Raw genomic sequence first — 16056 nt, forward strand, 5'->3', positions numbered from 1 at the left:
CAACACAGGAGCCCCACGGGTTTGAACTTGTCCGGATTGTTCATGATCACGAGATTGCAACGTTTAAAACAGGCTGAACCAGAGTAGGCTGTGGGCCGAGTTTGAATGGCCCATGTTGCATTGCTTCGCTGACCTCTGGAGGGTAGGCTGCAGGTATGGACCTCTCCCGTTGACATGGGAGAATCTGACAAGGCCTCAACGCAACAAATGGTTCTCGAGGTTCGAAATAGCGTGGGCGAATTTATGACGTTCCGGGATACGGACAAATGAGCCGAGTCGACCTCCCCGAGCATGCGGCCAAATATCATATCTTTACACGATCGCATCCACCAAAGGAAAAGAAACTAGAGCCACTTATCTGCATGGCCTGGCAACCCTCACAGAAGCTTATAGAGCATTACGGATACCAGCAACCCGAAAGACCGATGAATCATAGCTCAGCACTCCGGCTCTCTTGCGGCTACGGGTAGTTTGCTCTAATGTGAAATGACCATTGATCTTTACACTTGAAGCGGAACAATCCCTGCTCTGGAATATCTTGTATCATGCTGCGACATGTCATTCCCTGTGAAATGTGAAGAGTCTGAACGGAAACCTTGAAGGGGAGTCCTCGATTGCAGAACAGAGCAAAAATGCAACTGTCTGGTGTGACCCAAACCACTGTAACCCGCCGACGAACCGTAAGATTCATGATCACATTCAATACATCGTCACCCGGGTCATGCGCAAAGCATGAGAACGCCGTGCTCCTGACAATTACTGATGTTTGGTACTGCGCAATCTAACAGCACTTGTTGCCTTTAGCATCTGGCGCTCCCGAAGGAGTCATGTCGATCTTAACACCGCCAGTTGGTGCCTGCGCCGCATCGCCACTGTCGAGAGCCTTACTCGAGACGATCCGATAGATTTCTTCCCAAGAGTCAGCATTCGTCACCATAGCTTCGCTACACGGACTCACCTGTCAGGATATTCTGAAAAGCCAGTTCGACGTTGCTTGCATCCAGCGCCGAGGTCTCAATGAAAGAGAGGTTGTTTTCACCTAGGCATGGGTCAGCTCAATGAACTTGGCCGCGGAACCACAAGGATACCCACTGGCAAATTGTTTGGCTTCTTCTGTAGGAACAGCACGTAGATGTCGCAGATCACTCTTGTTCCCAACCAGCATGATGACAATGTTGGCATCCGCATGATCCCGCAGCTCTTTCAACCATCTTGTAACATTGTCGTAGGTTTGATGCTTGCTGATATCGTAGACGAGAAGGGCACCGACTGCTCCTCGGTAGTAGGCAGACGTGATGGCACGATATCTCTCCTGCCCCGCGGTGTCCCAAATCTGTGCCTTGATGGTCTTGGTATCGACTTGGATGGATCTGGTTGCAAACTCCACGCCGATGGTAGATTTCGAGTCTAGATTGAATTCGTTGCGAGTGAAGCGACTCAGTAGGTTCGATTTACCGACGCCTGAGTCTCCGATCAAAACGACCTTGAAGAGAAAGTCGTATTCGTCGTTCGCCATGACCAAGAGGGATAAGGCGAACCTCGATCACACACCGGAAGATTGGGTGCGGTAAAATGGACAACGCGGTTCTCGGCAACACGAAATGGACCAACGGACGAGCAATTGACAGTTTGGAAGCGGCCTCAGAAAGGTGCGAGCACCAATTCAGTTGATGTGGTGTTATTAAGGCCCACACGGAGGTTGAGTGATGGCTCAGGAGGACAATCCCTAGAGCGCAGCCTGGCAACTATCTTGGCGTTCACGTGATGAGGTTCCAAAATTCACGCCACTCGCAATCTCCGATACATAAACCTCGATGCAGTCCACAATGATGGTTAATATGTTTGTTTGACCTACTATGTTTGACAAACCAAAACCAACAACCGTCAACTTGTGTTGAAAGAAAGTGTTTGCTGCGGCGTGAGCTGTTTGTACTAGCCCTGACCTTTCCATCTAACATTCTCATAGTGGAGCCCAGAGTCCTGGACTGCACTGAGTATTGGGGGTTTCACCCTTGAGCGATGACTGGATTCAACGCTAGGATTTGTTCAGCTCGGATTCGTGGACAGTAAGGCAATATGTCCGATCCCGGCGACGACAATACCGCTGCGTACGACCAAGAGTTCGAAGTCGAGCGGATTCTCGCTGAGCGTGAGCGCAATAGCGAGACTAAGTATCTCGTCAAGTGGAAAGGATATGGTGATGAGGAATCTACTTGGGAGCCTAAAAGGCATTTTATCGGCCGGAAAATTCTGAAATGTTGGGCGAAACAGCGAAAGAAAGGGGATTTTCTAGACGAGCAACAGCTTGAATCGCTTGAAGGGCGTATGAAAGTTTTCGCAGAAGCAAAAGCGCGGAAAGAACGTCGGGCGGAATTGAGACGACTGGCCGGATGGGATGTCTCGAAACGAACATCCAGTCGGATGCCAAAGTCCGAGTCGCCAGAAACTCCATCCACTGCGAAGCGACCACGAGGATCTCTACAAACCGCAGACCAGCCAGGAGCCAAGCGACTACGAGCATCTCGTTCACCACCTATCAAATCTCGTTCACCAACGATCAAACCTCGTTCACCAACGATCAAATCTCGTTCACCAACTATCAAAGATGAAGCTGCAGAGGGCTCCGGAGTGATGGAGGCGGATCCTGCACAGCTGCTACATCGACCAAATCCAACGGTGACGAAAGCAGCCTCCACGCAGGTGACGTCGAAGCAAGTTGGTACAAATCCACCTCTCGCATCAACCGGACATCTGGAAACCGCCCACGCTCCTGTCCCTCCTCTGCCCTTAGCGCAAGTCAGCGGTGTTTCGTGCCCAATGCTGGAAGCGAAGGAAGGAGAAACAAACATTCAGGCCGATCAAGCACCCAAGCAAAATAAAACTTATGTGAACCCGATCCACGAACCCAAACAGAATAAGCAAGGCGGCTCGACCACAAAACCTGCCGGAAAACGGCCGGGGAATGCTGATGCTGCGTCGATCGCAACAAATACGGAAAACAGCAAGGCAGGGCAGAGATTCAAAAGCTTGAGACAACAAAACCAACACGCCAAACTAGCATATCGAGAACCTGCGCCAGATATTTCAAAGCTCGATCTCAGAGAACCGGATGCATGGCCTATAGCCGGAAGTGAGCATGTATCTAAACTTCAAGACGCTGCTCCCAAATTTGGACGCGAAGATTCTCCCCTTTTTGTCCCCGAAGACAATGAGACGGAATTGCCTCACTTAGAGATTCAGCAGACGCGCAAAGAGACGCCCAACAGTCCCACTCCGAGGCTGCCTATTGATGCACCACTGTCAGCCATGGGAATATCCCCAAGCATGCCAACAGCATCCTCGGCACCTGAGAGTCCTCCTGCGAACGAAGTCTCATTGAAGAGGACACGAGGAAACACCTTGATTGAGACGCGACCTTCAACTATCGGGTCCAAGTCACGCGACTCGATACCATCTACGGCACCAACAAACCCCTTCGCTGAAAGACGGCCACCCCCCTCCGGCCAACGTTCGAACAGCGCAAATGTAGCACCAGCGCCAAGGCATGATCATGCCATTGTGGGTTCAACGCCTATTGACACCTCAGCTGTTCAGCCACGACCCGTGCCTGTTTCTGGCGCTCATCATTCCGCTAAAGAGTCGATGATTTCGAGACATGCCCGATCCACTGCTAGAACCACAGATCACGGAACGGCCGTTGATTTGGATGTTTATCTACGTTTTGAGGATCATGATGTAGGTATTGTGACCTTAGCTGGCATACCGAGGTGGCTGGATCGCAAACTTCGAGGCGCAAAAGAACGACGTGCAAGCCTTCTAACAATTGATTTCAAGAAGAACTTGGTTATGAATGCGCAACGGTTTTCTGAGGTTTCTGCATTGGTATGTTATGAAGGATGTCCTTAGTCCTTTTGCCCCACTAATGACCGAAGTTGAAACAGAGGCGGCACGGGACGTTCCCAATCCATGCCTCAGGTGATAGGCTGCCAGCAACGGAAAACCTAAGCAAATATCTGAACGAAAATGACCTCGTCGCCGTCTGGGAATATCCAGAACCCCAGGATAGTCTTATCCTGATTCTGCACTCGAGTCGAACTCCTGCATGGGGAGGCTTCAGGGAAGAGAGGGTCGACGCATCTGCATCCCCTTTGGAGTTTGTTATTTGCAATAAGCTACCTAGGGTCCATCTGGAGAATGATGCAGCAAGGCCCCGTAAGGTCCCTCATCCTACTGGTGAACGAGATACAGGATCGCGTGTGACAGAGCCTAAAGCTTCACAACCTGCACTTCAACTCACTGTCGGAGACGATGTAGCCGCGTACGCACAGAGTCCAGTCGAACTGTCAGCATCAACACCACCTCCAGCATTGGCAAATGGAGGGACGAGTTCGATGCTATCCCAAGTGCATGGCCCAGTCAAGTTGCCGACATCATATCCAAGAAAAGCAACAGCAAAGGCAGATGAAGGTGCAAATTCAGTGCAGACGCGAGCATCCAGCGGTATACTAAGCCCATCTGAACGTCCAACGGCTCACGAACCTGCCAACGAGCCTGAGATGGTGCGACTGCCGTCCCCGGCGAATTTCGAGAAGTTATTTCCTGATGCGGATATATCACAACGCAAGCCGCGGGTAATGATATGCTTTGGGCAGTCTAACCAAATCGACGCTTCCGCTGTGAAAAAATTGCTGGATACACACATGAATAGTCATCGGGTTTTCATTGATTCGGTGAAGGACGACTGGGAAGAGTTTCAGGAAGACCTGTCCAATAGGGTTGCGGCTATACTGTTCCACGAGAAGCACAGAACATATTGCGATCTTCCGGATTTCCACAAAGTCCTCCGATTTCAAAATGTTTCCTGTTACGAGCTTTCGTTTCCATTACAGCTGCTCGAGCCGAAGCAGCCCAAGCCTGATCAGGGGAGTCCTGGGAGTCTCTGGCCGAGACTCTTCCCACGAGGGATGGTTTTGTGCATCACCGAAGACACTTTAATCCGTCACCCGGAAGCGGCGTCGTGGGTAATGAATTGGTTCGAAATGCAATCTGCGGGCAAGGGCAAAGTGTCAACCTGGAAGTTAGCCCTTCTCCCAGACATCTGTTCCTGGCTCCTACGCAAGGCGAAGGAGAGCGATGGGAAAATGCCGGAACGGTCAGTTCTCCCCCTCTTGTTGATCACCTGCGAAGCTAACCACCACCAGGTACGTCGAAATTGTTTTAGCCGTCGAACGACTGAACTTTCGGTCTTTGGAAGCGTCGTGGTGCAATACAGGTCGTGGCGATACCCCGGTTGAATTGGCTCTCTCCCGCTCCTGGGACCGGAGCTCCAAATACATCCAGTCACCCTCGGCATTACCAGCCTATGGAGATTGGGACTCTGCGGATTTCTGTGACAAGGCTGTGAAGGCGCGGGACAAGAAATTGCTTGAATGGTTCGTGGGGTGGGCGGCAGCGAATGCTCATCGCCATCGGAGATTCATTGTTCTAGACTCGACCCGCAACAACGAAACAGAAAAGCATTCGTGGCACGTTGACTTCCAAGATCCCACTTTGTTTGTGAAAGAATGCGAGGAAGCGAGAAAGCGAGAGGAAGTGAAGAACCGAGAGGATGGGAAGCGGCGAGCTTGAATTTCTCGCGCGCTGAGTCTTGGGGTTTCGCGATGTGAAAGAGACTGGCGCATTCATCCTTGTTCCCACAGGAGGGGAAATGGGCCCTGAATGATTTTGGATTCTCTGTTGTGTACTCATTAGCGAAAAGACCTGCGTCGGTGCCGGAGTTGGGTGGGAAGGAAGGAAGGACAGCCTTTCCTCACAAAAGTGGCCCCCTGGTCACAGTGTTCGGATTCACACATCAACCTGCAATGCCGGCGTTTGGTCGCTCGATGGTTTGCGAGCAAGCAGTGACTACAAAAAGCAGGCACCTTTACGACGCATGGATAGCCACTCATGAGACAATAAAAGCAAATTTATATCAACATTCCCGTGGGGCTAGATGGAGTCGCATCTTCTGGTACAACGTGGTATTATCGGCCGTCCAAATCTGGTCTCTGTTCGTTTCAGACGACAGACACGTCAAATATCGTAAAATTCCTCCTCATTGACCTCTCCCCCTTGTCCACATGGTGGTCTTCTGGCCTTGATGTACCCATTTCCAGCTGTCTGTCAGCCGGCTACACAAGAAATATGGGAAGTCAGAGGAATGAAAACAAATGTTTCCACATCAAGCGCGTTGATGCTATGTACCCTCGAGCTGATACTGAGAATTTCTCGCAATCAGCGACTTATAGTAATCCACCAAAACTTCCGGTTTCGGCACAATGCGCCACTCCATTCTGGTGAGAAATTCAAGTTCCAGCAGCGCGAGTTCCTTCATACTCACGCCGCCCACCCTGGCATAAGTCTTGTTAGTCCAAAACGAATCGCTCAGACCTTTGCTGGCGACCGTGGCGCTTGTTATAAGAAACCGATGTACGGTGAGGGAGCTGATAGTGAAAGCCGGATAAAGCGCACACAGGCGGTCGATGTAGTAGACCACGCTGAGTAGTATAGGTGGAGATAGAGTGGCGTGGGTGGTCAATCGTTGGAGATAGTCCAGGACCGAGATGCCTGGAGGGGCGCGTGAGTGGAAACGTGTGAGCTGTCCTTCTCGCAGGGGAATTGCATCGTTGTAGCGTATGAGCTCCATGAGCATCGAGGATATCAGCACTACCAAATCCCGCGTGTTACAGTTCTCATATTGCAGTGGCATTATTCGAACTGGTGGGGCGTCCGGACGTGCCTTTTTCACCGGAGATTGTTGTGTGCTCTGCGTCTCTTCTGCCTCGGGTCCGTTTGGGCGAATTTCTGGCTCTGCAGGGGGTTCAGCGGCCAGCCTCTTCGTCTGGCCTGAACTCGTGGTGCTCTCCGGCTTGGGTGGGTTGACAGCTGTGCCATCGCGTCGCTTCGCGGCCGACGGGAGGGGAGCTGTCTTAGGGGGTTGGTCCTCGCCTTCGGATAGCTGCAGGCCTGCAATTGTACTGGTCGGAGTTTTTTCAGCTTTCTCTTGGTTTGGAGGTGAGTATTGTGTCGCAGCATCAACCATTTTCACGCGGGGTTGAGGCCGGGGCGAGTAGTTGTAGCGATCGAGAGATCGCGTACTGGGAATCCTGCGGGGTTTCTGAACGTCCAGATCGTAGGAGGGAGGGCGCTTTCGGGTTGTGTTGGCCTGTTCCACGGTGGCACTTCGAGGGTTGACAGGCTTGATCATCGAGCGATCATACTGCGTTCGACCCGAGGAGTATACGGCAACACCCGACTCGAGGGTGGTCGTCGGTGGGAGATTAGGGGATGGGGATGTTGCTAGCATATTCAAAGAACCTCAACATCGGAAGCGGAGCCCGTCGCTGCGAGCTGTTCATGGACGTATGATGTATCGCATGGGTTGGCTACCGGAAGTCAGTCAAGAGTGAGGCGAGGGCGTGGGCGCCGATGGTAGAGGTGGCTGCAAGAGACTGATGGGCGACGAGAGCGAGGGCCGGAGCGCGCATGAGGCGAGAGCAGAAGGCAGAGTCTTCAGGTAATTATAAAGCTTGATAACAAGTCTAGTCCGGGGGGAAAAGAACGAAGAACAACGCAAGCAAGGTGCATGTGTGGGAATTAATACAGCAAAACTGCATCTGGGTAATGGGGGGGATCAGCTCATGGACGATGAGAACCCAGCAAGAGATCGGCGCTGGCACGAGGCGACGCCAAAGAAGCGCATTTGTCCAGATTTTCCAAGCCCGACAAACCTTTTCGGGGGACTTCGCTAGGCACTGACTGGGGGGCGCAGGGGGGTGCTTTGGGGACTAGTAGCCTATACCAATGATCGGTGCAGCTTGTCTATGAAAAAGTGGACCGGTCTGACCAAGGCTCGCTTTTCGTGCCGCCGTGGCCATCGCAGAGTATCGGAGCTGGGCGACCCCGTCAGACTGAGGCCTTTTCCACTCGTTTGCCCTGAACGAGCGCCGAATGGCATGCCACGACAACACACGGAAGATTAAGCCGTTGATACACCACCAATACCATCGTCGACAAGGCCTTTGGATTATCGCTACCTCTCCCAGCCTAACAGGGTCATCCGTACTGCCCGCTAATCACGCATCTAGCCTTTCTCCGCTTGCAGGAAGCCTCATCCGACCCAAAGAATTTCTGCCACACCGTCCCCCACACTCTCGCCCCAACCCGACGACGACAACGACCGGTCAAACGTTGTGGCTGGCGTGGTCGATTGCAAGTACACCGAGTCTTCAGGGGCCGGCAGCCCATCGTTCATGTGTTTCTCCTCCATCGCATGGCATCGCTCAGGCTTGCAAGATCTGCTGTGCAGGATCTCACTGCCGCAGACGAGTCTTCAGCCCAGTTGAAAGCCCTGAAAAGAATCAAAGGTGACCTGACCGGGCATGTCTCGCGCAAGATCGAATACATTCAGAATGGCCTCATCCCCCATCTTGCAAAGCTCCTCGCCGATGTTGCCACTCAGCAGGCTGCCCTCGAACAGGAGCAGTTGGTGACAACTCAGGCTGCCCAGATCCTTTGTGTCGTTGCCCACGGTCAGCGCGCCCTGTCCCTTGCCTGCCTTCTGTGATGCTAATCCTGCTGAACAACAGAGGGACCCTCCTTTGTACAACCGCTACTCGAAACCGATGTCCTGCAGAGACTGGTGTCTTTTCTTCCCCGACAGCTCTCTGCCAGAACCCGCCTTGCCATCCTCAAATGTCTCAACGCAGTCGCTGATAATCTTCCCCCCGCAACCGCCGCCAGTTGGCCGCAAAGTTCGAAACTCGCCGATCTCCTGTACTCAAAGAGATACATACATTGCTTTGGAAACATAATTGGAGATGCTAATGCGACCCTAGCGTCTCAACAAGCGTGTGATTCTATCTTGGCTCTTCTGTGTAAGACCGTGACACACGAGGCTCAGAAGCGTGCATTGGGCGAGATAGGTGTCTTGGCCTTGCTTTCGGCCCGGTTGGCATCATTTGTGGTTGCAGAAGGTCTCGTCCCTCCTGGCTCTGAAGCCTTGGACGCCGATGGTAGTATCCCAACTGGTGTCCCAGACCCGGCGCCATCGTGTGCCCATCTCTCCCCAGTACTCGAGGCACTTTGTGTCTTGGTAGAGGGCTCCAAATCACGAACGAAGGCCTTCTTGACAGATCCCACTATCAAGGCTGTCCTTCCTGACCTTCGAGACGACTTTTCACCTTCGGACATCCGACGCGCGCCGTGGGGAGCAAGCTACTTTTCTGGCGCTGCAGTCCCGCGCTCACGCTTGCATGGACCTTTCGATTCTCTTCTCCCAGTCGCACCAATATCCGAAAAGGCCAATGCTGCGCAGCCCGGCTTTCCTCCTCTCAGCTCGGTCACGGCGATGCCCAAGCGCCGACCATCTTTTCTCCCAACAACGAGCGGAGCACCAAACCTGAATTTAACCCAAGATGCTGTAGAGGATGTCGAAGAGAGCGCCATTATCTCGTGGCTATTATATGTCGTTCGGGAGTCACGCGGACGACGTCGTCTTCTGGCGGCGAGATTACTAGTCAACCTGCACAGCCTGCATTTCGTCAAGAAAGACCGTGGATCGTCCTTTGCGTCCTTGTTGGTGCCACTCTTGACGAGGATGCTGGACCCAGAGTTAGCGCAATTCGAGGCATCATATCCAGCCAGCAGGACACATCTTTGTGCTGGCATGCATTACGCACGGGCCGTCCCAGCGGTACTAGCTGCGCTTATCATGGACGATCCCGAGATGCAGAAAGTAGCTGTCGAGGGCAAGGCCATTGTCAATCTGTCTATTGGTCTGAAAATGACCTTTGAAGGACCCTCGGGTCGCATATCATCGCCCTGGCGTCCACACAAAACGGACAAGATGGATACGGATTCAACAACCCCCGGTACAACTATTGGGCCTGGTGGACCAACCTGGACGGCCAGGACGGAAATGCAATATCGAGAAGGTTGTTTGAAAGCACTAGCAGCTATTGCACCATTTGAGGAGGACTACCGTGAACAAATCTGCAACGAGAGTGTTTTACCATGCATCATTCAGGCTTTGGAGCCTTGTGAGGCTCAAATTGGCTCGAATCAGGAAATGGAAACGGGGGGAAACTCAGCTTCTGTGATTTTGGCCGCGTGCGCGGCCGTAAGAGCATTAGGAAGGTCTGTTCGCGCGCTACGGACAAAGCTCATCGAGGCAGAGGTTGGCAAACCAATCCTGAAGCTCATGAATTCGACCAATCCAGAGCTGAGAATTGCGGCCACGAAGGTTCTCACCAACCTGGCCATGGACTTCAGTGCAGTCAAAGAGAGCGTAGGGGAATCGACCGTGGTGAAGAAACTGTGCGAGCAAGCCCATTCGGCAAGCGCTCGGCTTCGGCACGAATCATTGTGGGCTCTCAAACAACTTGTGCTCAACGCCAACAAGAAGCTCAAGCAGGAGGTCGTGGACGAGTTGGGTTGCAGTTGGATTAAGCTACTCATAAAGACGGATCCCATCGATATACCGGAGGGCGAAGTGATCGGGCTTGTGGAGAGGGACTACCCTCCAATCACAACACACAGGCGATCTGCCGCCTCATCCGACAATCCTCAAGATGTCATTATGGGCGAGGGCTCTGAGCGGGATGGCGAGATCGAGGAAGACGCAAGCGGAGGGTCTGAAACGATAAGTGAGCAGACCGGTGGATTTGACACCAGGCACAGCGTGGACGATGACATCCAGATCCAAGCACAGCTGCTGGATCTCCTTCGAAATCTTTTCTGCGGCAACAATGCTTCTGATCTGGTAAGATATGTCATCGATGAAATGGGGCAGGACGACTTCTTCCGAATAATGCTCGAACGACTACGGCCACGGACGCACGCTGGGCCTACGCGCAAGGAGAACTATACGACACCACCACCGAATACAATTGTTGTGAAGGTGTTGTTTGTCTTGGTGCATATCGCCGCTTGCGACCCGAAGTGGCGGAATGTGATCGCCTCACAACACGCGCTGCTCAAGCAAATCCTGACCTTCTGCAACCACGCAGACCGGGAGATTCGTTCCACATGCTGTTGGATCGCCATCAACTTGACGTACGAGGACGACGCGAACGACCGAGCAGGATGCAGGCACCGAGCCGCCGAGTTGCTAAAGGTCGGCTTCGTCTCGCATCTGAGGAAGATGGAAACTGACCTTGATCTGGACGTGCGAGAGCGGGCGAAGACAGCGCTGCACCTGATGACGAACCTGAAGTTGATAGCATAGAACGACGTTTGTCTTGAAAGCAGAGATCAAAGGCTTATGTGTAGCAACACGAAAATATTCGATCAGCGGTTCGTGTAAGAAGGAGTCTTATCAGTATCTTGTGTATCCTGCACGGAAAGCAAGCCTAGTCTAACATGTTAGCGTGGTATCGAGCATTCAGTAATCCAAGAAGCTGATCCCAAAACCGTGATCTCGAAGGGCAATTATTTCCCACCCGATCGATACCCTCAGACCTCATGCTGGGTGTAAAGTGCTCTTCAATATGCAAAGTTACCCGGGCGTCGTAGAGTGTCTTCTTCGGGTCGTGTCGTGCTGGATTCGAAAGAGGCAGCACGGCCAGACCGTTGGGATGGCCACTCGCAAAGACATGTCGGTTGCCATTCAGAGGTTGAGTCGAATCGAATCCGGGATTCTAATTGCATCTCTAGAATTAGTGCTTTCTTTGGCGCTCAGAACAGCGGAGGTTCGATCCTGGTGACGGATCCACGTCGATCTATGTCAGAAGCATAGACCGGCTTTTGATGCGGATGGACATGGTCCAGTTGTTGTAGTCGGTATGGTAGTCGGATCTTCGACTATTCTCATTCTACTGGCCTTGTGTACATGATGATGATTCGATCGAACCACGTAGACGCGCTAGGGTATGCCCAGTCGGAATAGAGGAAGGTGCGGAAAATCCGGCGGTAGGCTTTCCAGCTGGACGACGTGGTCCAGCTCTTCTTCCTAGAGACAATGACATGTTCGGCGAGGCGGCGCTGAAACCAGGTCGATTTGGGAAACATGCCCTTTCGTTCTTCTTCAAATGTCCCCAAGAAGTAAAGCCATGCGTGCGCCTCGCTGTATCGCCGCTTTTCGTCGTCGGTGGCAACAATCGAGATCTGCTCCATCACGGCTCTCAGATGTCGTATGATCTCGGGCGAGGAATCTCGAATATCTCGACCGTTGATTTTCGTCTCGTGACCCAGAATGCGAACGTAGTACAGCAATCCCAGCGCCAGTCCAATCTGCGTCAGTCGCTGACCAGGTGCAAGCGGCTGCTGTGCTTCTGTTTGATATGCTACGCGATTGCCTCCTCGGAGGTCGAAGTATATTTTGAGAAGTTTCGACATCGTATACTCGCTCTGTGTGGCGAACCAGGCAAAGGCAAGCTGTTTGTGCTCCAGTGGACCCCACGCTTTGTCGGGCACTTGCAATCCATCCTCACAGTACGCGGCCTGGTGGAGCGAGTTGATGAAGATCTCCCGCAATTCCGGTAACTCGATTGTGGGATTGATATTGGCATAGACGGCCTCGGGTATAGGAGGTAGGATATACTCGGCCATCGCCCATATTGGTTGGATGATCGTGTGGTACCAATCTGGATCGAAATGGGTTCGGCGCATAAATTTGGTAGCATCATCACAATCAGCGTTGATAGCTTGGATAATCATCAAGTGGTCGACGAGACCGTCGTTGAAACCTTGTACAATGCTTTGAGCGAGGACCTTGCCGTGTACTGCTACCGAGGTCTTGTTCTCAGAGAAGACAGCAGCGCGGAACAACCAGAAGACGTGGCTAATAAGGCTCGGTTCTCGGAGCAGGACACTTTTGCCGTCAGGGTTGGGTAGCTCGTCCAGAGACTTTCGTAATAGTTGTGAGCTTTTGGTCGTATATATGAGAGCTTCACGTCTAATTTTTAGTCGGCCTTCCTCTGGCATTAGAGGGGCCATATTGCTGAGGAAATTGGCAATACACGCCATTGCTTGGCCTTCCGAATATAGGCTGCTTGCGGCTGTCCCCCAGTCTTGTCGGGCAGTCTGCGCGGGTAGCCAGGTGCTGTCTTGTAGAACATTGATCGGCCCGTGGGAGCTACCATAGAGCCGCCGGAAGAAGGTGTTGTAGTATATACTTGGGTACAGCGCTTCCCGCATGAACGTCAAACATTGGTTCACAAGTGGCGTGATGATGATAGGTAGCATGGCGAACGGATCGGAGTTGCCATTGAGCACCAGCGGCGGCGGGGGTTGTCTTTCTTCATCTGATGAACTCGAACTATCGGAAAGGTTGGATTTGGAGCTCGCACTGGAGCGACTTGCACGGTGTGAGTTCGGTACATACAGTCTGTAAAGAGCCTGTTTCCCCAGAGCTGGATGCCGAGTGGCACTTTTTGGAGGTTGGTTCTTCTTCAATGTGTTACTCGCTGCCTGCGTTGACCTAAGGTGACCAATCCGAGCAGCATGTGAGCGTCGTTCTGAGGCACTTATGCCAACACTCTGCCCGTCCTGGTCCGGTTGCCCGAAGACGATCTTGAGAGCAGCCTCTGCCATGGTGGACTCAAATATCCCATGGATGGAAACTCATTGTCCAAAGTCATGGATACATAGCTTCATCTTGGCTTTGTCCACTGCTAGGCAGGTCTGTACATAAGCCACGTGGGGTCTCAGCTGGCGAGGCACGGCGCATGCACCTATATACCAACTCCAAGAGAGGGGGCCTGATCGACGTGACCGTACTGTCCATTGTCCCGTGTCAAAACCAGAGGGCGCAGGCTAAAGGAACGCAGCTGTGCGATGGCCAGATTCCGGTGAGGAGTCGCGCCGTTGTCGCCGGAGCGAGGATATTCTTCGATTTCGGCGACTGGGGGACAGGGATGGTGATGGTGATTGTGCGACAGATGCTGCATGGTGCCTTAGGCGGGCCCCTAAAACGAGTGCGGTGGGTTTCATAGCGTGGACATACATGCAATCCGTGCCGTCTGCGCTGCATTAAAAGATGCATCGGCCTGACTTTTCTCGGTGATGATGGAATCAAGAACTAATCCTCGGCTTGGCCAAATAAGACAAACCGGAATCCCTCAGTCCTCTGACCACTGCTTGTATGCTTCACAAAGCGCTGTTGAGACCTGCCATATCAACGAAAGAGAGAGGAAGAGTCGACCAATCAATAAGAGCCATCACCGTCGACGTCAACCGAGGTCGGGGGTGTGGCAGGCTCGGCGTGTTTGGCCAAACAACAGATTCGTGCGGGCGCCGTGTTGACAAGTCGCTCCCCGCTGTAAATAGTACACATGGTTCCTACACACAACATTCAGAAGACTGCGCGTCTGTGACAAAACAAGACCGATATCCTCCCAAGCCACGAAACCAGTCATCATGACATCTACGCGCAGGAGCTATTCCCGGCCCACCCTGCGAAAGATCCTCAAAGCTCATTCCAAGAAGAAGGTCGGCACAGATGTCGATCCATTGGTTTACCTCAACTACATTTTGTTTATAGATGAGTTCGTCCACACAGTGCCTGCGGTGACTACCAATTCACTGACACCGAGACCCAATCCAGGCTGATGCAGACTGCAACTCGCAAAGCACGCTTGGAAAACAATAAGACGGTTACGGCGAAGGACATCAGGAAAGTCACCATTGTACGTTACATGTCTCACGAAGGCCGAGGAGTACGAGGCCAATACTGATTGTTGTGGCAGACAACTTTGCGGCGATTCAAGGGCTGAACCATCAAGATCTACGACTACAGCACAACATACCCAAAATATATCCCAGTCGTGGGCTCCTGCCCTCATGTCAACACTCGACCCAGATGACACGTCCTATTCAAGCATCCTCGTGAAAAAGGAAACTGCAAAAGGTCTACGGAAACCATAGAGGGCTCAGGCAAAATGGAAGAGAAGGGAGACAAGCCGAGACAAAATGATCGAATAGAGCTGAACCGAGATGAGTCCAGGAGCAATGCGGTCACAGCGGAGGTCTTCAATATGCTTGTCCGCGAAAAAGACCTTGAGAAAGACACGTCACGCTCATGAATGGCTCTGTCTGTCGGGCACCCTGTGATCTGAGCAGGATCGCGGCAAGTTTGACCTACACATTTGTGGTACTACCCCCCGTCCGAGTTGGGGTGAGTCTGGGGTTGCAGACGCCGCTTGCTTGCGGACGAGTCACGCTATGAGATTGGATAGTCACGGTTGATATCAGTGAGAGATGTAGACGTCGGGGAATTGTGTACAGAGCACTTTTAAAGTGCAGCCTTGTCTTGTAAAAGAAGATTCTGGAGCCTTGCGCAAGGGCAGCCTGGTCAATAGTTTGTGACTGTTGCTTGGCGGTCACCGATGAGTAACAAATGGCCGCCTTGCCGCTTTTATGGTCGTTCACCCTCTCTTTGACCTCTGCTCTGTTTACTTTTACACACCACGACTATCAAAAGGCAAGCCTCGTGAGCATGATGCCGGGGGAAAATGAATTAACGCGGCAACAATGACACCGCAACACTTCAGATAACGCCATACACAGTGCGGAGTCCTTATCCATCATGATCAGTCTTGGTTCAATGGCACCAAAAGGGAACAAGGCTGTGGCAGTCCCATCTGCACTATGGTTTTAATAGTCTACTAGCATTATACGTTACTGAACTTTCCAAGCATTTCTAGGACACGTGGGCAGACTTCAGGACAACCTCTAATCTTCTGATCAAATGACATCTTTAAGATACTACAGATGGTAAGGGAACTCGGTCCCTTCCACCTCTTTGTATAACGCCTCCATGGCCTTGACGACCTCGACTGGTAGGGGTCCTTGCTCGATCATGTCAATGTTGGACTCCAGCTGAGCTACACTCGAGGCGGCAATGATGATCGCGTCTCCGAAGTCCTCTTTGAGCGTGCTATGGTATACAGTCCATCTCAACGCTGCAGCGTGGCCGTTGATGCCGTGCTTAGCCACGAGTTCAACTGCGCGGTCTGTAGCGGCTTCAATGTTGGGTTTCAGGTACACGGACGAGTATGTTTGACCCAACCAGGTCTA

General features: G+C 52.4%; 5 protein-coding genes across 5 annotated transcripts; 2 read left to right on the top strand and 3 right to left on the bottom strand.

Moving 5' to 3' along the window:
- Positions 1-103: 103 nt before the first annotated feature.
- PV07_04751 (uncharacterized protein) lies at positions 104-1690 on the bottom strand. Its single transcript, XM_016391593.1, has 3 exons — positions 1093-1690; positions 959-1039; positions 104-909 (listed from the first exon to the last, which is right to left on the bottom strand). Exons 1-3 carry the CDS (start codon positions 1514-1516, stop codon positions 782-784), a joined length of 633 nt encoding a protein of 210 aa, XP_016249112.1. The 5' UTR covers positions 1517-1690; the 3' UTR covers positions 104-781.
- A 150-nt stretch (positions 1691-1840) lies between these two features.
- On the top strand, positions 1841-5977 carry PV07_04752 (uncharacterized protein). Its single transcript, XM_016391594.1, has 3 exons — positions 1841-3882; positions 3933-5152; positions 5202-5977. Exons 1-3 carry the CDS (start codon positions 2077-2079, stop codon positions 5626-5628), a joined length of 3453 nt encoding a protein of 1150 aa, XP_016249113.1. The 5' UTR covers positions 1841-2076; the 3' UTR covers positions 5629-5977.
- On the bottom strand, positions 5941-7686 carry PV07_04753 (uncharacterized protein). The gene has a single exon (XM_016391595.1). The coding sequence runs from the start codon at positions 7343-7345 to the stop codon at positions 6236-6238; it is 1110 nt and encodes a 369-aa protein (XP_016249114.1). The 5' UTR covers positions 7346-7686; the 3' UTR covers positions 5941-6235.
- A 325-nt stretch (positions 7687-8011) lies between these two features.
- PV07_04754 (uncharacterized protein) lies at positions 8012-11450 on the top strand. Its single transcript, XM_016391596.1, has 2 exons — positions 8012-8570; positions 8628-11450. Exons 1-2 carry the CDS (start codon positions 8312-8314, stop codon positions 11264-11266), a joined length of 2898 nt encoding a protein of 965 aa, XP_016249115.1. The 5' UTR covers positions 8012-8311; the 3' UTR covers positions 11267-11450.
- PV07_04755 (uncharacterized protein) lies at positions 11336-13897 on the bottom strand. The gene has a single exon (XM_016391597.1). It carries the CDS (start codon positions 13570-13572, stop codon positions 11848-11850), a length of 1725 nt encoding a protein of 574 aa, XP_016249116.1. The 5' UTR covers positions 13573-13897; the 3' UTR covers positions 11336-11847.
- Positions 13898-16056: the final 2159 nt, after the last annotated feature.

This window comes from Cladophialophora immunda, assembly GCF_000835495.1.
Source record: "Cladophialophora immunda strain CBS 83496 unplaced genomic scaffold supercont1.3, whole genome shotgun sequence".
NCBI classification, from domain to species: domain Eukaryota; kingdom Fungi; phylum Ascomycota; class Eurotiomycetes; order Chaetothyriales; family Herpotrichiellaceae; genus Cladophialophora; species Cladophialophora immunda.